The 20388-nt window shown below is 54.4% G+C and overlaps 2 protein-coding genes across 4 annotated transcripts; both read right to left on the reverse strand.

Moving 5' to 3' along the window:
• Positions 1–534: 534 nt before the first annotated feature.
• Positions 535–3366, reverse strand: Tssc4 (tumor suppressing subtransferable candidate 4). 3 transcript variants are annotated; one of them, XM_032891364.1, is made up of 3 exons: positions 2122–3366; positions 1808–1872; positions 535–1692 (listed from the first exon to the last, which is right to left on the reverse strand). In XM_032891364.1, exon 3 carries the CDS (start codon positions 1681–1683, stop codon positions 718–720), a length of 966 nt encoding a protein of 321 aa, XP_032747255.1. In that variant the 5' UTR covers positions 1684–1692; positions 1808–1872; positions 2122–3366; the 3' UTR covers positions 535–717. The 3 variants fall into 3 exon arrangements, with proteins under 3 accessions (XP_032747255.1, XP_032747254.1, XP_032747253.1); XM_032891363.1 differs by having other exon boundaries at positions 1778–1872; XM_032891362.1 differs by having other exon boundaries at positions 1808–3366.
• Positions 3367–3691: 325 nt separating this feature from the next.
• Positions 3692–19714, reverse strand: Cd81 (CD81 molecule). Its single transcript, XM_032891366.1, has 8 exons — positions 19396–19714; positions 9008–9122; positions 6276–6373; positions 5535–5609; positions 5220–5324; positions 4835–4936; positions 4359–4445; positions 3692–4272 (listed from the first exon to the last, which is right to left on the reverse strand). Exons 1-8 carry the CDS (start codon positions 19459–19461, stop codon positions 4210–4212), a joined length of 711 nt encoding a protein of 236 aa, XP_032747257.1. The 5' UTR covers positions 19462–19714; the 3' UTR covers positions 3692–4209.
• Positions 19715–20388: the final 674 nt, after the last annotated feature.

Raw genomic sequence — 20388 nt, forward strand, 5'->3', positions numbered from 1 at the left:
CTTTCTAGGCGAACTACAGAGACTGGGGCAGACCCGGTGCTTAGCAGGCCAGGCTGGCTAACTTGGTCCAAGTCCCTGGCCTCCACATGAAATACTCACTCGTGCATCCTTCTCCTCCTCCCTGGCCCAGCTTCAGCTGACGGATCTAGCATCAGCTGTGTCTTACACAGAGGTCACAAGTCCTGGAGACATACAGCCCGGACACCAACCATTTGCTGGCTCACAACTTATCCTCTTCCTAGAACCCGTGGTCTGTGCAGGCCCAGTGCTGGGGCTGCACTGGTTTCTGGGGGGCGGGGGACCAGATTATGCTCATCCAGTATCATCAGGGGCACAAGGCTGAACACAGCTACGAGCCCACTCCCTCTGGGTAGGTTACCAGTGACAAACATCAATGCCCACGGCAAACCTTCACAGCGGTCCTCACTAGAGTGGGGAAGGCAGGATGAGGCTGGTAGAGATGCAGTCCTGTAGTTAGCTGCCCAGGACTGTTTGGACATAACTCTTGAGTGGGGCCGAGAAAAATTCACAAAATTCAGTAAATACTCAAAACCTTTATTATTCACCCCAAACAATGGGGCACAAAGGCCTTCAAGGTCCCTTGACCCACAATTCCCAGTCTCTGCCAGAGTTGAGGCCCACACATCCCTACTACAGAGAGCCCACACTGTCCCACCTGGACTGGGCAGGTGAGGAGGTGGAGCGATGGCACTGCAGTCAAACTGAGGGTCCTCTCTCAGACCCTGGCCCCTCCGGGTTACTATCCCTGTTCCGGAAGTGGTCTCTGCTCCGCTTCTTGCTGCCATGGAAACCAACAGTTTTCATACCTATGGAGCCTGATGAGGACTCAGGACGCGCAGCTTCTGAAGGCACCACCACCTCTGGCTGTCCCTGGTGGCCACTCCATTCCTCAGCCTCAGGCCCGGCGAGATGGGCTAGCTCCACTGAGGCCTCACCCCCTGCACCTGACACAACCCCCTTCTTTAGGACCCTCTTCCTCTCAGCCCTAGCCTCGCTGCCCCGAACTGGTTTGGTGAAGACCACTCTTCCCTCCCCACAGCTAGAGGGGTCCTGGTTGAAAGAGGGCACATAGTCTGTGGGGGATGCCTGGCTTCGAGAGCTCAGGAAAGCCAGGGCAGCATCACGATTGCTCTGCTCACTGGTTTCAGACACATCTTCCAGACTGTATTTGGTCCAACGCTCAGGGTGTGACACATAGTCAGGGACAGGGTGTACCCTGGTCGGGCCAGTGTTCCCATGCACTCTGCTCAAGCTCCTTGCTGGAGTCTGACTTGGGAGAGCCACAGGCCGCTTGAAGCTGCAATTGTCAACCACACTGGTTTGGGGAGCAGAGCACGGTTCCTGCCGTGCTGCACTCTCCAGACAATCAAAGATGCTGTGGCTCCGCTGGGAGAAAGTGGAGCTCATGCCTCGGAGGTGGAATGGCTGCACTGCAGTGGTGGGAATGCCCGTGGGGTGCGAGGGAGGGTCATCAGGGCCCGAGTCCTCCTGGCTCTCCCCAGAAAGCCTCTCTGGGGACAACGCTTGGACCTCCACACCACTAGGTAAGCTGAGGTCAGAGTCCGAGTCGCTGAGGGAGACGGTGTCAGAAGGCAGGGTGTCATCCTCGGTGGGTTCCTCAACCTCCAAGCCGGCCTCTGTCTCCGCCATAAGACCTGACATCCGTCCCACCTGTAGCAAGGCAGTCCCAGTTCTGCCGTGAGGGGTGTACCAAATGCCGCACCCCTCCCCACCCTCCCCGGCTCTGGTCTTTCACCTCCACTGTGTGCCAGGCGCCTCTACTCACAACCGGACCGGAGGCCTCGCGAAGCTGGGTGGCTAAAGGGTATCCTAGCGTGCACAGATGTGGAGCTGCAGGTTAGGTGGGGTTAAGGAGAGAGTCAACCATGAGATCATAACAGTGTGGACATACAATAGATGAGCGCTGGGAGATGCTGGTGACAGGGGATCTCCATCAGCGGCTCGTCCCATCACGAGCTCTTAGCAAAGCGCAGCCTCTCTGGGCACACACTGAAGGCACCACCCGGGGTCCGGAGGGGGAGGTGGCAGAAACAGGCACGGTACTGGCCCGGTCGCGGCCCTAGGGAGGCCAGTGCTCACCGTTCCAGCGTCCGTACACTCTTCAATAACCTGCCACCTTTCCCGCTGCGTCCCGCCAGTTCCACGGGATTCCGGCCTGTTCAATCTCGCTCGGATTCCTGGGAAACCGAGTCTCGGGCTATCAGAATATTGTGGCTTCAGCGCCCGAGAAACTACAACTCCCAGAAGGCAATGGGGTCACTGCCTAATGCCTGCCGGGACTTGTAACATGTGTGCCATCCCGAAGACCGGAGCGCACACGGAAATCCACCCAGAAATGACGAAAGGGGAAAAGGCGGAGCCGTGATTCCCACAATACTCTAGGGTTAACTGCCAATCGCAAAGGGTTGAGGCTTCTAGCGTCGTCTGTCAGAAGCCACCTGGGCCGGGTCCGACACGAGGAAGTGCGTCACTACGCACTGCGAGCTACAACCAGTTTCCCAGACACTTCCGGCCCTGGGCGGAAGTGGTGCGGGTCTTGTGCTTTGTTGGCTTTCTGGAGTGGGGCGGGACCAAGGTCCTGGTTGGCTCTTGGCGTAAAGAGACGTGGTGGTCCTTGGAATGGGTTGGTTGGGGCTTCATAGATTCGAGGCCGTTACCGTGGGCTCTGCCTGTCTGTGCTTCCTGACACGGGCACGGACGGACGCTTTAGGTGCTGGACGCTGACCCTACTATTCAAGGCCACACATAATCCTCCTCCAGGCCTGGGACTGTTTTCTTGCATCCTTAGGCACCAGAGTCTGAGGATCCACTGGGCTGCTGCATTCTCTCCTCCTTTACTATGTTCTTGAAGCTGTGCAGCAGGCTTCCAACAGCCTTGGCCTGGTGCCCATGGGCCTCACAACATAGAATATAAAGGTTTCCTCAGAAGCCAGCCAAGCATGGAACAGGTTGCCCTGGCGTGGGGGGTGGAGGTGGCTGAGACCTAGAATGCCCTAGTACAAGCTTGGGGTTCACCGACAAATCAGCCTACTGCTGGGACCTGAATCTTAGCCAGGACTTCTCCCCTCTAGTGGCCAATTAAATATGCCAGCAGCCTGGGGGAGGGGTGCAGACAGGAGTCAAATAGAAAGACAGTGGTGGTTGCCCCTTGTGTCCAGGAGGTTGCTTTAGCCTGATCCTCAGTTCACAGGGCTGAGCTCAGCGGACTGCCTTATTTCTTGAGACACAAGCTAGAACCATCCAGCTCAGTGGAATATTTCCAACACCTAGATACCTGAGATGGGGTAATGGTCTAACCTTTACTGTCTTGTCCCTCAAAAGGAAAGTGTTCTTGCAGTTTATCCCCAACATTCTGTGCTGGATTCCCCTGCCTTGTGGCTCCTCCTACCCGACTCAGCCGACCTGGCATTCCCAACAGATGAGTGGAAATGAGGTCAAGGCTGGTGTTAGGTCAGCATTGAGCTCCCAGTACAGGGAGGTACAAAAGTGAGGGAGTACTCAACATGGAGTGCTCCCAGGGTCCCAGCCCTCCCCACCCACTGTGTTCCACAGCCTCTATTGGACCTGCTCACCCTGTACCTGGCAAAGTTCAGAGCTGACGAGCCAGGTCTCTGACACCACTGGCACAGGAAGAGGTCTGGCAGTCCCATTAGCATGCCTGATTTTTTCCTCCTTTATTAAATGACTGTTTCAAGATTTAATTACAGTTGAAGGTGACATGTTAGAAAGAATAAGTGCATTGAAGGCATAAGAGTGCTTACAAACCCAGCTCTTGAAATGGAGGCAGGAAAGGGACAAGGATTAAAAAGATGGGAGCAATGTGACCCACAGTGGGCAGAGTGGGTGGACATGGCCTTCTAGCTTGGCTATGTGGCCTCTGGGCAAGTAGCTATGGAGGAGGTTTGGCTCAGCAGGCAGAACTCTCCAGGGGTCCCAGAAGTACAGGGCCCTGCCAGCCAGGGCCAGCTCCACCTCTACGTCCCCACATACGCCACCTATGTGTGGTGTCGGCTCCAAAAGGTGACAGGAAAAGTTCAGAACAAAAAAGACTCAAAAGTAAAAAGGCTAAGTGTAGCAGAGTAATACAGAAATAGTATATACACAGGTCATGGCCCCCAAGGTGGCCTCTGGTCATTCCAGGGACCCTCTGGTGTGAAGCGAAGGGCCTCAGTACACGGAGCTGTTCCGGATGCCACAGCACAGCACCATGCTCAGAATCATCTCGAAGATCTGCAGGAGGGAGAGGCACAGTCAGCACCTAAGACCCTGGGAAGGATGCTTTCTGCCCGCCCACCCACCAGAGGCCCTGTGCTTACCATAATAACAGCTACCACAATGGCTGCAATTCCAATGAGGTACAGCTTCCCAGAAAAGAGCTCATCGATTTTCTGATGGCAGTCTTCCTGCAGGGATGGCAAGAGGGTGGTTAACAGTCAGTGGCTAAGTCACAGCTACCACCCTACTCAGTGACGGGGCCTAGGCACCACAGCTTATCTTCCACATGTAAATAAATGTAAAACACATGGACCTGCTGCCTGTGGCCTTCTCTATCACGGGGTAGTGTTTTTGACCTCACTAGTACCCTAGGGTACCAGTGTTTGAGGGACTACTCAAGAGAACAGGTTTTCAGGATATTGCAGGGGTTAACCCAGGCTGTCAGGACCCTGTATCCCACTAATTGAGATGGTCTATGGGCCTTTCAGAGGTCCTGTTCAGAGTGCTCATCTTCCTGGCGTGCCACATTCCCCTACCTACCACCCAGGATATGATGCCCATCCCCACTCCACGGCACCTTCAGAAGCTGAGTGAATGGGTTGCCGCTTGAGGGACACAGGCTGTTCCTCAGCACGGTGGTGGTCAGTGTGGTCAGCGTATTGGAGCCACAACAGTTGAGCTGCAGAGACCAAGAACAACACTGTCAAGGGAAAGATCAAGCCCACAGCACAGCATCACCCCAAAATATACACTTGGGAGCTGTCTGTCTTCTGCCTGGTTGGTCACCCTGCACACAAGTCCCATTCCTCCAAACCCCTGGGAAAACGAGGCCCATTAGATTCCTACCTGGGGAATCTAATCATAGAGGAGAACCTTTCCCAGGCCTTGTCTTGTTACAGAGATCTGGGATTCATGCCCCCACACACCCCACAACCTGCCCTCCTGCTCCAGCTTAGCTGTACCGTCTCGTGGAAGGTCTTCACCACTGCCTTGGCATTGTTGGCATCATCATCCATCACAGCCTGCTGAAGGGCCTGGTCGTAGAACTGCTTCACATCCTTGGCGATCTGGGGGAGAATCATGGTCACGTGCAGCGAAGGGGCTACCACCAAGAGTATTCATCCCACCCCCATGTGCTCAGCCCCATGCCACCTCTTCCACTAAGCTCTCAAGACCCTGCCCCCACCAATGGGCCCCAGAAATTAAAAAAAAGTACCCGATAACCTATGGGCTCAGAGCAGAGGGCATTATCTCCCTCCCCAGTGAATCTGGCTTACCTGGTCTTTGTTTACAAAGCCCCAGATGCCCGCAGCTACCTCACAGGCAAACAGGATCACAAGGCAGGTGAAGAACTAGGAGAAAGAGGTCAGAGCCTTGACCAGCAAGCCCAGGCCTAGCCCACGTGACCAACAACTATGTGCCAAGGGGGTTGGCTGTATCCACTAACCATGGCCTGATTAAGAATGACCCACGTAGAGCCACTGAGAGACAGAGCCTGATACAGCCCCACTGAGATGGCCAAGTTGTCACGGCCTCCCCCTGCTTCCTATTCTGCAGGATATGGCTGGTGTAAGAAATGCAGCTGACAAATCCAAGTGTCCACAGCCTTCACTGAGGCACATGCAGCAAAACACCTCGCAACCCTGACCTCAGTTTCCTCACCTCCTTTATCCTACACCCATGGAAAGGTTAAACTATGAAGTGTGCTTCATTCGTTTCCCCTGCTTTCGATACTGTCAGAGCCTCTCTCCCAGGCTGACCAGGCTCTAGAAGGCATATCTATCTGGGCTTCAGCTTCTTCTCCAGTAGCTAGTATGGTCAGGAGCACTAAGGCTGGCTTTAGGGGTGAGATGCCCTTCTGGAGTCTATTTTTTTCTAAAGTGAAATCCCTTTTTCTAAGATGTATATTCATATGCAGACCCAATGGAAATCAAGCAAACAGGAAAACCAAAACCTTGGGGAAGACACGTAAGTTGCCAGAAACCCTGCTCCCCAGCCCTTCAGCCCTTTCTACTCACCGTCCCCAGCAGGCACTGGGACTCCTGGATGGCCCCATAGCACCCCAGGAAGCCTACAAACATCATCACAGCTCCCACAGCAATGAGAATGTAGATGCCTGGGGAGGGGAAGAGCTGGGTAAGCAGGCTGCATGCACCACTGCCTGAGATAGGAAGATCTGACTCACAACCACAACAGGCAGAGGTTAGCAATGTGCGCCATTTGTGCCTCAGTGTCCTGTGAGAGGAGCCGCCACTGCCACTGGAGGACAAAACAGCAATTCAGTGCCCAGAGAACACGGGTAATCTCCATTTCACAGGTATGCTCTGCTCTGGAGCCAGTCCCCCACCACCTGCACCTGAGATCAGGAACTCTCCTCAGCACTCACTGTAGAGGGCTGAGGCAGACTACCCACTTCAGTGCATGAAATGGGGAAGTGGCGTGGATGTCGGGGGCCGATGCCCAGGACTCCCAATACTGGATGAGTGTGAAGTCAAGGGTAAGCTAAGCCAGTAACCAACTCCAGGCACCTCATCTCAGGAACGCTGGTGTATAACCATTCTGCTCACCTAACTCTTAAGGACAGGAACCTGTGGGTGGGTGGCTGGAGGGCTGACAGAATGATAGGGGTAGTTTGAGCAGAGCACCCAACATCTGCCACTGGCTGGGCTGTGAGTTTACAGGGGAACACTGTGGCCCATGAGGCACTAGTTGGACCATGTCCCTGCCTCAGTGGCCACAGTACCCCTTAGCCCCGAGGGAAAGCACATTGTGTCTCTGATGAGCCCTCCATCTCTTGGTTCCTCAGTAGAAGCAGCCCATCCCCCAGTCTCCACGGCAACAATGCAGGGCAGTCCAAGCTTCCTTGTACAGAGTCAGGCCCATTGTCCCCTGCCTGGCCAGACCAGCGGAGAAAGTACCGTGGCCTGGACCTGCTGCCAGACTTAGAAACAGGCCAAATCCTCTGGCCTCACTAAACATGTCTGGTCTAGGGGAAACCTCCCACCAGGGCTGCCTAGAAACTGGTTTCACCTTTGCCTCCCAACGCGCAGAGCACCTTCAACCAGGCCCCTGTTGTCAAGCCCTGAAACCCCAACCTCAAGATGAGGTGTAGGCTGTCTCAAAAGGTGGATACATACAGTCGGGCACCCAACACACAGGCACTGTCCCAGGACTTCCTAGGCCTAACGCATGTCTCACCTAAAGCCCCTGTGGTGGTTTCTGGGATGTTAAGCAAGCCCTGAACTCACTCTCCTAAACACTGGACAAGACACCTTTTTCAGGACTACATCTGCTCCTAGAGGAGCTCAGTTCAGGGGCAGCAGGAGGCTCCAGAAAGTCAATTCAGGTTGTCCAGGGACACAGCAGCCAGAGTAGCTCCTACCCATAGGCTATGGGCCTTGCTGTCAGCACCCAACCTGCTACACAGTGTAGTCCCTGAGACTATTTCCCCAGTATCCAGGGGGCCATAACCCCAGATGGGCAGGTGGCTGAGCAGCTCTGGAACTGGAGACTGAAGTAGACTATTACGAGAACATGAGGACAGAGACCTGCTTCCTAGGCCACCCTATCTGGGCTCTGCAGGGTACCCAGCCTCTCCTGCCATACCAGTGCAGAGTGGGAACACAGCCTTCCCCTTGTCTGTCTCTGATGCCCAGATCTCCCTTGTAAAGAGACCCATACCAGTTGCTACACAACAAGCCAGTGTCTGTATGAGCTAGTGGGCATCCTCCTCCTCCTCTGAAGGTACCAGATCCAAGGACGGATAGCTGGTGTGGGCCCTTTCCTACTAACAACCACACCTGAAAACTGCTACCCCTCACAGCCTTCCTCGAAGGAAACCAGGTTCTGCCCCCAGCCTACACTGTCTGGACTCTACCAAGGTCCATTTTACCCATGCTGAAGCTGTGAGCAGAGTATAGGGAGGAAGGAAATAGAGCGAGTCATGTGGTGACCAAAGCCCTGTCTGCTCTGGGGCACTTAGGCGGAAAGGGAGAATGCTGATTACTTCAGATCTCCTGGTCCCCACTCAGCCTCAAGCATGTCTCCCCAGCCCCTTCTAGGCTCCACAGGAGGAGGAGGAAGATCCACATTAGACCCCTGATGAAGGTGAGAGCTTTAGAAGGGTGAAACCATCTCCAAATACTTCTTCAGTTTTTGGGACACCAGGTCCCTCTTCCAGGGGGAGGAAGGAGGAAAGCTTCCTCCTTCAGCACAGAATAGTGGACCACAGCATAGGACAGCATAGCACGGCCGCTATCTTCCTGCTTGAGAGGGAGGTGCTCAGTCCCCCACAGGCAGCCAAATAAGGCAGGTGCAGCAGTCTGGCCTCTGCTGGTGGGGGTGGGGTGGGGTGTGATGGGGTATCTGAGTCATTCACTGTCTCCAGCCCTCCCCAACTCAGGACTCCTGGGGCCTCAGCTGTTGCTAGCCCAGGCATCCAGCCCCACCCTGCCCAGGAAGGTTCACTAGAAATGTCCATGTTAAAATAAGCAAGGTCCTACAAGGCCCCTGCCCCTCCCAGCTGCTTCCTTTCAGTCTAGCCCAGTCTCAGATCTGTGGGGTCCCCAGCAGCACCACACCCAACCCAACTCTCCTCTTGTAGGCAGCTTCCCTCTCCAGCTCCTACTAGGCCTAGGCCACTGTGGGTTCTAATGCCCCACCCACCAGATTCAGATTCATCAGCCTCTTCCTGGAAGCCCTCCCTGACTGTTCTGGACTTGGGACTAGACCCTGTCTCTTTGTTACTCACCCACATAGAAGGTGCTGGGTGCTGGTTTGTCTCCCAGTTCCAGGTAGAGAAGGCTGGTGGTCTGTGGATCATGGCGCAACCACAGAGCTACACCTAGGATCACACCTCCAGCCAGCTAGGAAAAAAAATCAGGAACAATGTCATATAGAGGCCAGAGCGCTGTGAGGCGATGGAACCCTACGATGCTTATCATATAAAGCCATCACTTCCAGTTGTGGAGCCGGATGTCAACCAGGCCCATGGGGTCTGCTCACTGTCTGAGCCACTGCCGCTGAGCTCTGGGTCCCACCAGCTCCTTTCATTGTAACTCTAGAACAGAGTTCAAGTATGCCTCTAATAGTGCACGACACAAACAAGAAAGTTTGGGCAGAAAACGTGGCTCAGTTGATAAGAGGCTTTGGCATTGTAGGGAGACCTGGGTTCAAGCTAGCACCACATAAACTGGGTTTGGTGGCACTTGAGAAGTAAAAGCAGGAGGATCAGGAATTCAAGGTCATGTGAGTTTGAGACTAGCCTGGGCTATTGAAACCTTGTCTCCAAAATCAACAGGAAACATTTTTCCCCCTACTGTTCTTTATTGACCAACCATACAACTTTTATCTGGGAAGTGGCCACAATGAGCCCTAGCCACTCAGGATGCTGGCGGGCTCTCCTCTGGTACCCTGTCCCAACGGCCCTGAGACTGTGTAGAGACTGCTTCAGGCAGGGTACTGAGAACTCTGTGGTAGAGACACCAAGGTCTCCCTGCCAGGAGGAGAGGGGTGACCATGTGATGTCACCAGGCCCCAGGGTGAGAACAGACCAATCTCTTCCCCACTTCTAGGCCTTCTCTTCTGGAAGGGTCAGTGGCACTCCCCAGGAGAGACAGCAAAGAGAAACCAGAACCCAGGCCTGAAAAGGCACCTGCTCTTCACTCTGGGGATTCAGGACAGAACACAGCTCAAGAAAGTTCTGGGGAAATTCCCAAGCAGGATGGTCCCAGAAAGAGGACATATGGAACTCACCTACCTTCTTCTACCCTAAGATCTCGTGCTCTGCTTAACCCTCAAAGAGGAAGCTGTGGTGGGGGATACTTTCTCCTGATCACCATCGCCCTCTACCCCTTCCCCATTCATGCGCCCTTCTTCCTCAGTTTCTCAGTCTCCTCTTTAGGTGTTTAATTCCATGTTCACACTCCAATCCAAGAGGGATGAGCCCCCAACCTCCACCAGGGCCTAAGAGAAGAGAGTGTGTAATATAAAAATCAAAGTCACACCAAGCACCTGTTGCCCAATCCACAAATGGCATGAAGACTGAGACTCTGACGGTGCCTTCATGTGTAACAGCCCTCGTAATGCTGGGGATCCCCAGACCTTCCAGCATGTTACAGTGACAGCTCTGTCTACACACCCGTAAGAGCCTAGCCATCAACTTGGGCAACAGAGGCAGGAGGGTAGGGCATGGCACAGGCTCCAACAGGCAGCACAGTGCCAGACTCCTAAACTGGCTTGAGGAGGCAGTGACAGGACTGAGTTGCCCTGGTAACCTGGCTTCCTTTGAAACATCACTTATTTTGTTTAAGAACTGGTCCAGAGGTCTTTCTGAGATGTCCCAGGGCAGGAGAACCAGGAGGCACACCTGTTCCCCATCCTTCCCTTGGTGGTAACATGACCCTGCGGTGACAAACCCTGATAGCCACAGAGGCTGAGGGGCAGCTGGTGGGTCACCCTGCTTTCCTCAGTCTGTGTGCTTACCTGTAAAACAGTCGAGCACACAACCATGCTTGACTCTGGCTTCTCTAATGGTAAGGGGATATTGTCTGTGTGAACTGGGGGCAAAACGGGGTGAGAGATGCTGTTCAGCTGAGGCCCAAAGGCTGCTAATGTGGGTGTCTGGCCAAGCCATCACTTACAGACAGGTTTTATAAAAGAGTTGGGATCAGGGAGTTGACTCCAGAAAAGTCTCTGGGCTTTATTCTTTAACTGACAGACCTGAATAAAAAGAGAGAAAGAAAAAGAGAAAGCTAAGGATCTGTGGCTGTCAATCAGAAGAGAGGCCAAACTGGGGTGGGGGTAGGCAAGGCATCTGGGAATAGGGACTTGGCCACTCACCCCATTGTCCCAGGGGCAATCAGAGCTGAATGGGAAGGAAAGTCAGGCACTGGGATGACTTCCTCCAGCAAAGTGACCCTTCACCCTGCTGCTCTAGGGAGAGGTAGAGGGAGTGCTAGGAAAAGTAAGGGACCCAGGAAGGTGGGACAAGGGTCTTCAAGGACCAAGAGGCTGGAAAGAAACCTCAGCTTCAAATGTAACTAACATAACCAAAACAGATGAGGAACTTCCAAAACTCCATGGTAAGAGAGCTAAACCACACTCATGTTTCATAAGATGTGTATACACGGGGTTGGGGATTTAGCTCAGTGGTAGAGCGCTTGCCTAGGAAACGCAAGGCCCTGGGTTGGTCCCCAGCTCGAAAAAAAAAAAAAAAAAAAAAGAACCAAGATGTGTACACACACACACACACACACACACACACACACACACATCCCACACACACACAGAGGGCATGCAAGCACTGGTTCAGACTACTCTCCTGACATCATGAAGCACTAAAGAGCCACAAGGAGATTACGAATCTACCCACTGACCCCAAATTGCCACCGGTGCTCCCGGGTGGGGTGAGGAGTGGTGCTTCTGCATTGGCAAGCAGTTCTGAAGTCTGCCTCTGAGAAAGTTAGCTGCCACCTCCCACTTACCACAGCCAGCCTTGCACTTCAGGTCTTATGCTCGTGTGTGCATGTCCCCCAAATGTTTCCCTGTTACAGCCCGACCTAGAGCAGTCCATATGTCCCCTGGGCAGTGAATGGGCAGACCCTGGGTCCATCTCATGGCGGAATCTCCAGGGAAAAGACGGGCCCGTGAGACAGCATGGAGGACAGTTCAATCATGGGGAATAAAAGGAGCACATAGAAGATGAAGCAGCTGGTGCCTTCTGACCCTGCTCAGATGAAAGCAGAATTCAAAGTTCGTTCAAGATAGTACGGTGATAACCCAACAGAAATTCTGCCGTGAGATGGGATAAAGGGGGACCACAGAGAGCCCAGGATACTCTCCTGAAGGTGCTAAGTTTCATGGAGTGTAAATGTTGACTATTATATGTCAAGCACAGCTTCAGAAAGCTACTTACCCCACCCTCGCTCCACTCCACAGTCCCTGGATCAGTGGCTCTGCTAAACTACATTCCCCAGGCCCAAGAAGGGGATAGGGGTGTCCAAGTGATTAGTAGCAGTCAGGTATATATATATATATATATATATATATATATATATATATATATATATATATACATCTTGTCTCTAGAACCATAGGTTCAGAATGATCTGCAAAATCTGGGCAACACTCGCACCCGTTTAAAAAAAGAATATAAGAAAGAAAGTCTGGTGTCCATGGAAAATGGAGGGGTGCCACTGGATGGAGCCCCAGGTAAGGGTAAGGATGGCCTGAGCGTCTGGCTGTATCACATGCGAGCTAGGGTATCACAGATCCATCTCAATCTCCTCCACCCTCCTCGTCATTTGTAAACAGGGGAAGTGATACGCACAGGCTGCTAAATATGATGTCACTGTATTTAGCTCTCGACAGAGCTGAGGAACAAGTGAGCCGCGAAGATTCTTACCGACAGCAGAATCTGGGATGTCTTCGAGAACCCACTCAGGGGCCTAAGACACCTCTGCCCAAAGCTTCCTTTCTCCAGGTGGCTCTGCCACCTGCTCCTGGAGCCTAAAAGACCTTCTGCTTAGAGGTGGGGGTGGGAAGCACCCAGGTGGCATGTCCAGGTTCCTGGAGTTCCTTCCCTGACACAAAAGGATGCATTCATGACTCTATGCAGGATTATGTTGCTTCCTCCTTCTTAAGGACTAATCCATAACAGACTCAAACTTTAACAAGATGAGAAGCTGCCAAGCGTGCTGGGTCCCTGCCCAGCTGGGCTTGTGGTTTCCCAGAAGTGACTGAAAGGGAACAGGCTTGGGACAGTGTTCTACTCTGTGCTAGCTGCCCCCTGCCCAGCCTTGGCCCAACCTCAGACAGGGGCTTCTCTGAAGCTTTCCCATTGCTACCCACACGAAGCCCACTAGGAAGGGACAAGGCTCCTGAAACCAGCTTGGTAGGTGTGAATGTTCACCCAGATACCCCAAAATGCTCCATAAAGCTCACTGTAACAATAGCTTGTTCCTTTAAGTGACCCTTCGTGCCGCAAGAGAAAAACCAAAGGCTGAGGGTTGGGGCTTACTCAAAGCCTTTTGGGTACGTGATGCAAACTGGAAGGTGTACCACAAAATGCCTGCCCACCTAAGCAATTTGGAGGTGCCAAGGGGTTCCAGGAACCTCTCCTATGATGGCAGAGGCTGTGGAGCCCAAAGGCAGTGGCCTCAAGAGGCCTTCCCTGGGTGACTGGGATAAGTCAGCGTTAAGAGGTTCAGAGTGTTTTTAGGGGCATTGGTTAGGTAAAGAGGCTGACTTAGGTGCTGCCTTAACGGGGTTCCTGGCAGGTTCATCTCATGTGTTCAAGGCACCACAGGAGTTCAGGACCTGGTCTGGGGCATGGACGATGGGGACAAGGCCAGATTCTTCCCTGAGAGATAATGGATCTTACTCAGGCCTTCCTAGGAGAGGTAAAGACTTACAGTCAACCAAAGGAAGCTCAGGAAGGAAGCTAGAGAGAGAGGCAGGAATCCTTGCTTTGGCCAGGAAGTATGGTTCCTTTCACAAGGCCCCTTGCCTCAGGAAGCCACTGTCCTAGCATCTAAAAATAGGCAGTAAAGCAAAAGCCTAGCTCTGGGGCCCAACTGATAGCCTGGGGGTGGTGGTGGAAAGGGCTAAGGCATGGCCATGGGAGAATACACTGCTGTCTTGAGGTACAGGAGATTGGGCTGGGCCACTCTACAATGTGCCACACTACACGGCTCCTTCTCAGGCAAGGAGGCTAGAAGTACCTTCCCCACCTGTCCTGTACCTGCCCTCCTCTAGGATGAGTGCTGCAGAGGCTCCAGGGAGGCCTGGTACCCAGAAAAATACAAAGGGAGGCAGGGGCTGAGAGTAGGCAGAAGCTCTACATAGCTCTGGCATTACCACCAGCAGCACCAAGAGGCTTCCGTCTGTCCCAGGTTAGGCAGGACCCTCTGTCTCAAGGCCAGGCTGCAGGGCTGGCACAGCCTTACAGGCCACTTTGACTATGGAACATGGCAGCACAGTGGAGTGCAGTTCTGCCCTATCCCACTGCTTCCTCGAGTGGCAGCTAGTTGCTTAGAAACCTCAGTCCCCTTATCTGATAACAGTCCAGCAGAGTGTTACTTTGGGAGAGCTGAATGAACTGTTATCATGGTCTCTAGAGTACAGGAGAAGACTGTTTCCTGGGGCAAAGGCCAGGCCATTTCCCTAGGATGAGGACTTTTAGCCATGAAAAGTAATGAGAGTCCAGGTGATGGTGGCACAGTACCTTTAATCCCAGCACTTGGGAAGCAGAGGCAGAGGCAGGGGCAGGGGCAGGGGCAGGGGCAGGGGCAGGGGCAGGGAGGGGCAGAGAGGAGGCGGAGGCAGAGGCAGGGGCAGGGGCAGGGGCAGAGTCAGGGGCAGGGGCAGGGGCAGGGGCAGAGAGGGGCAGAGAGAGGAGGCAGAGGCAGTGACAGTGGCAGAGGCAGTGGCAGGGGCAGAGGTGGAGGCAGAGGGGCAGAGAGGGGCAGAGAGGGGCAGAGAGGGGCAGAGAGGAGGCAGAGAGGAGGCAGAGAGGAGGCAGAGGCAGAGGCAGAGGAGAGGCAGAGGAGAGGCAGAGGCAGAGGCAGAGGAGAGGCAGAGGCAAGGGCAGAGGTGGAGGCAGGCGATCTCTTGAGCCTGGTTTTCAGGAGGCAGAAAAGCTCTGCCTTGAAAACAGACAAAAAGAGTTGTGAGGTGAATTAACACTAGTGGGTAGACGGCAGTGATAGTATATGCCTGTCACACTCCACACTATATACCTGTCATACTCTACAGTATGTGCCTGTCACACGCCACAGTATATGTTTGTCACACTCCACAAGCCCTTGCAACACAAGGTCCCACTCCAGGGCTCAGGGATGGGCTTCAGGAGGACAGGTGGCCTGAGCTTCCTCATTTCCGCACCCAGCCACACCAGACATCTGTAAATACCATTGGGACCTTACTGCTTAGCTGCAGTACAGAGCCAACACTGATGCTTGACCACGGGTGAAAGCACAGCTAAACAAGTCACAGAGGATGCCACAGACCCACCCTGAGAAAGTGCTAATGACCCAAGCTGACATCGTGTATGGAGTGACCCGTGAGACAGTGCAAGGGAAACACAGGACCCTTGGGGGCCCTATTACCCAGCATCTTCTGCCCAAATTGCCTGGTTCCCAGGCTCTTGGCCTGGATTACCAACTCAGTGCTTTGGGGCTAGAAAACTATGGGTGTCCTGGTTCTAAAGCACCCCCTGCACTCCCATCCCTGAAGCTCTCCCCAGACTCCACATGAAGGAAGGCAGTCGCCCTCTCCCAACACCCCCTTTGCAGTTACTTTAGCAGCCACTCCAGGATGCCCACCACCAACTGCTCGCTGCCCAACCCCTTGTGACCAGTTCCCTCAAAGGTAGAGCCCAAATAGTTTGCATAACCCATGCTCTGCAGCTAGCCAGGCAGAATAGCTTAGACTGGATCTAGAAGTGTGTTCTTTCTCTCCACCCCCACCCCCGTGTGTGTGTGTGTGTGTGTGTGTGTGTGTGTGTGTGTGTATGTTTGTGTTTGTGGGGGAGGTACTAGGGGTCACAGTCAGTCACTGGCATGCCAGGTCAGAGTACTAAACAGTTGAAGGCTACCAAAGGCCAGTTCTCGGGACACCTAATTCTCTAGCAACAGTCCTAGGAACAAAATGGGTACCTATAGGACCTCAGGGCCACCCAACACTCACACTATGTCCTACCTGATTCCCTGGTGTCAGGGCCACAGGTACCTGAACCCTCTCCCACGAACAAGGGTGATTTCCTGTTCTCTCCCTAGGGCAGCTGGACCCTAAGCCTTTTATAACTGAGGTTCCAATCCCCTTGGCAGGGCTCTGGGTGCAGGAATCAAGGTTGGCAGTTGTTGGTATGCCCCTAGAGCGTCACAGAAGCTCTGTGTGAGGTAGGACGGAGCTAGAAGGCAAGTGCAGAGAGAAAGCCTAAAGGGTCCAGAAAGAATGGGGTCTGGGCTCTTACTATGAGGAGGCAGTGTGTGGAAACCAGAGTAGAGGATATCAGGGGGCTTCCCACTTCTCTACTCTAGCTCTGTGCCCCCCACTGCTCGGATGTCCTTTTGTGAAGCCAGCCCAGGGATGAACCAGACTTCCCCATCTCAGGCAGCCCAACCCAATAATTGTCTTTCCCAAAGCCAGGCCGGCAGACAGCCTGGGGAAACGAGGGGAAGTCTGTTCTCCCACTGGTGAACCTAGGCACAGGAAGTTCTCATTCTACCACAGGATTGGAGCCCCTCTGCCGGAAGGAAGGCAGCAGACCGCTAGGTGACAGACAGTCATGTTCAGCCTGGAGAATTAAATGCCAGTTAAGAGGCTGTAATCAGCCTTTTGTGGTGGGTCTGGCTGCCTAGGCTACTGGAAGGGGGCCACCGGCAGCCTTAGGCTGGAGGAGCAGACAGTTCTGTGGGGGAACACAGTGAAGATTGGTGGCAGCCTCCTCCCCTTAACTGACTACTCCTATGGAGACATTATCACACAAAGTTCCTACAGACCCACCCCAAAGGTGGGATAAACCATCCCCTGATCTCTTGCCCTATTCCCAGCCGGAGTCAGGAGACTGGTCCCTTTATCCCAGACCTGTCTCAGGGACAAGTAACTACCCTACTTCTAAGAGCATCTTACATGGTCACTGCTGCACACCACTCATCTTTCAGGTTTGTGTCCTACCCGGTATATCTTGGGAGTCTAGAACTCTGCCAGGCCCTGAGTAGGTTCTGAACTCAAGCCCAAGGAGGACTGGTGGGAGTGAGAGCATGCAGGCAAGGGTGCCTGGAATGTCCCCTCCCACAGAGAAACCACTTTAATCTTCAAACTGGAAATTTTAAAAAGTGTTCATCGAAACATTTACTGTCAACCGTAAGGGAGCTACGTAAGAGCTCTTAGCCCCCATACCCACCACAGGCCCACAGGACCTCTCAGCCCCCTCCCTAGGCACTTCTTACATCATTGCTCAGCTTCCCTTGGCCCCGCTCCCTCTGGATACTGTGCCCAGCATCCATTTCCTGAGCCTTCTCTGCGCCAAGCCCCTTGCTCCACTCTGGAGTGCATTAGCTAGTCTACCCACAATCCCAGGAGACAGAGACCCCAAGAACTCTCACTTTAGAGGGAAGAAGTGAAGACCAAGGACCAGAATGGTGGGGTGGGGTTCCCCAAAGGTTCAATTTCATGACACCAGGAACTATCAGCCACAGGACAGACCTTGCTACATGGGGCACAGAAGGAGCTCCTCTGCCAGGGTGGTGTTCACCAGATGTAGCCTGGCTCTGCACCATATCCTACTCACTGTGGGGCCAACATGGGTGGGGAGGAGAGGGCTATGGGATTGTGAAAGGATAAGGTTTTTGCTGTTCTGCAGTCAGTAGGCAGGCCCCTGGGAGCAGGGAGAGGCTTTAGAACCGTTTCCTGGATCCTCGATAGAGAGTACCCCAGGGACATGTTGGCACTCCACCCCAGCTGCCTGGGAAACAAGCAACCTCACCCAGCCCCAGCACTCCAGGGAGCCTAGGGGGTTCTGCCAGTTGGATAAGGTGGGTGGGCCAAAAAAGAAATATCCTGCAGGGTCCTGACATCCCACATCTGAGGTGTAACGGGGGTGGGGAGGTGGATAAAACACTTCTTGGGAGTGCATTTAACTCCTTGCATGGTTCAGAGTAGACAAACACTGTCCAACATGGCTACCCAGTCAAGAGCCCAAGGCATGCCCGGGCAGAGCAAGTTTAGCCCCATCACCCATGCTGCTCCCCTCAGGGTGTTCCCTGGAGTCACTGTGACTGGTCCCTGCAGCAAGTCGTGCAGCATACATAGCTCCAGCTGAGTTTAGTCCAGTCCCTGCCCATCCCTCACATCTTATTACCCTCCACCCCACCCACACCCGCCCTGGGATCGTCAGCAGTCCACGATGGGAAACAGGTGTCCCCTGTCTTACACACTCACTCTAGGGGCTGTCTTACAAGTTTGCCCTCCCAGCTTCAACTTTAGAGACACACTGCCTTGGCATAACCTCATTTCTTTCTGGGAAGGAGGGTGGTGGGAAGAGCAGTCTGTGCACTGCAGTGGGGAGGGTGGCACCACTGTCCGGAGGAGTGGCCAGCACTGCCCACTCAAGTCCCTGCTGGCAGGTCTGTTAAGACTCCCCATTCCCAACCCAGTCAGGAAATGGAAAGAAGACCATATGTAAGTAACCAATGGTTACTCGCAGCAATGTAGACAGTCAGGATCCAGGGACACTTGGAGACCCTCCTATACCCATGTCTCCATTCCAAGATGACCACATGGGTATGCACCTCTTTCCAAAGTGGAGAGCCCAGCTTAGATCCTGTATATATGAAAAGATCCCAAGCCCCTGGTTTGTACAGACCCAAGATCATTGCACCACCCTGGCCTGCACCAACTCAGAATGCCCTCTTCCTTTCAAAAGACTCCACAGGATCTTAAGGGCCAGGCTGGGGCTGTAATCTGTGCAGGAGACGACAGACAAGGAGGAGGGGCAGCTGGGGGAATGGGGGTGGAGGTGGTTAGGAACTGGGGCACAGTGAGCAGCAGCACGCGGCCCCGGCCACCCTGCCCTCTAGGTCTGGAGCTCGAGCCTCCCAGGGTGGCAATACCAAGCTAAGAGGGTAAGCAAGGGTGGTGTAATAGTGGGGTTGATATCTCCAAGGCAAGTATGGAGTGCCCCCACCACTTCGAGGCCGCCTATCCAGGGGCGGTGGCTACGATGAGCTCATGGGGGCGGGGCGCCAAGATCCCGCCCTTCTCGAGCCCCCTCACTGCTCGCGAAGCAGGATGGTCCCCAAAACAACGTTCAGGAGGGTGCGAGTACCCCCTTCACAGCTGAGGGCTCTTGATTACCTGGCTCTAGCCCGCAGACTCTTGCACCAGTTCCCAGCACTCAGAGGGGACAGGCGAGCGAGCCTGATTTCCCGGCCCCAGAAGCCCCTCGAGCGGAGGCCCGGAAGCTCAGCTCTCGGCCCTAACCCCGCTGGCGAGGGGCGCCAGGACCCCAACCGGCGGTCGGAGCCCACAGGTGGCGCCGCAACTTCGCGGTGGCGCTGCGCCTTCTCAGCTGGGCCTAGCGCGCTGCCCGGCCTGGCTGCCGTGGGGTGCGCCCCGTCCCCAGTGCCTGCTCACCCAGAAGACGAAATTGAAGACGAAGAGCAGGTATTTGATGCATTTGGTGCAGCCTTCCACCCCCATGGCGGCGCGCGGCCTGCGGAGCTTGGGTTGGTCCTGGAGCGGGCGGTCTAGGGACGCAGTACCGGAGTCCGGGACTGGAAGATAGCCTGGGTCGCTTGAGGGCCGGAGAACTGCGGTGCGGCTGAGACGTAGGGTAGAGAAGGGTTGGAGGCCTAGCCGGAGGCGCGAGAGTCGCTACCGCTTTGAAGCAAGGGCGCGCTCGCTCAGACCGGGCGCGCGCCGAGCACTTCACTCTTTATAGACCGCTAGGTCCGGCCCCTCTGAGGCCCCGCCCCTAGGACGCTCCGCCCCTGGCCCCGCCTCCCGCCTGCGGGGTGCCCGGGCCAGGGGTGCTTGGGTGGGTGCTGCCACCTCAGTCCCAGAGTAAGTGTTCGGGAACTCGGTGCAGCTGGTTCTCGGGGCCTCGGTGCATTGTGCGTGCGCAGGATGAACCTCCAGGTTTCCTGAGGGTTCCCAACCCTCGGGGCAGGTCCCTGGGTCGTGACTGAGAATGGCACCCCCCCACACCCCTCCCCGAAGAAGCCCCACTTACTTCCTCCTGTACTCGCCTTGGTCTTTCCCGGAGGGTTCTCTAGTAGAGGTGTCTCCACAGTAAACGGTCTTAAAAGTTAGCATGTTTTGTTTATATTGATCTCCCAGGCAGCAATTCCGTGGACTTGAAGGTCTAGAATGGAATTCTTTGTAGCCTTGCTAATCCTCTATCTCTGCAGAGTCCCTGGCTGCAGTTCTGGAGACTGCCTTTGGGAAGGTCAATAGTGTACCCAATGTCTCTAGCCAGTCTTGTGTCTGGAGAACCCTCAGGGGCACCTTCAAATACAATATTCATGCCATTCTGGCTGTGCCTTCCAAGAGTCCATCCTCCATCCTCTGGCTGGTTCCCTGAAAGTTGGGATTATAAGGAAGTGAGGAAAGATTCAGAGGGTGGAG

Source organism: Rattus rattus, chromosome 2 (assembly GCF_011064425.1).
Source record: "Rattus rattus isolate New Zealand chromosome 2, Rrattus_CSIRO_v1, whole genome shotgun sequence".
In the NCBI taxonomy this organism is placed as follows: Eukaryota; Metazoa; Chordata; class Mammalia; order Rodentia; family Muridae; genus Rattus; species Rattus rattus.

What these genes read in the sequence shown, in the direction of transcription:
- Tssc4 (XM_032891364.1), bottom strand. Translation starts at nt 1,683, where the DNA reads ATGTCAGGTCTTATGGCGGAGACAGAGGCCGGCTTGGAGGTTGAGGAA.
- Cd81 (XM_032891366.1), bottom strand. Translation starts at nt 19,461, where the DNA reads ATGGGGGTGGAAGGCTGCACCAAATGCATCAAATACCTGCTCTTCGTC. An exon ending in TGAAGACCTTCCACGAGACG is followed by an intron (nt 4,937 to 5,219) that starts GTACAGCTAAGC and finishes TGGTCTCTGCAG; the next exon opens with CTCAACTGTTGTGGCTCCAA. An exon ending in CATTCACTCAGCTTCTGAAG is followed by an intron (nt 4,446 to 4,834) that starts GTGCCGTGGAGT and finishes CCATCCCTGCAG; the next exon opens with GAAGACTGCCATCAGAAAAT.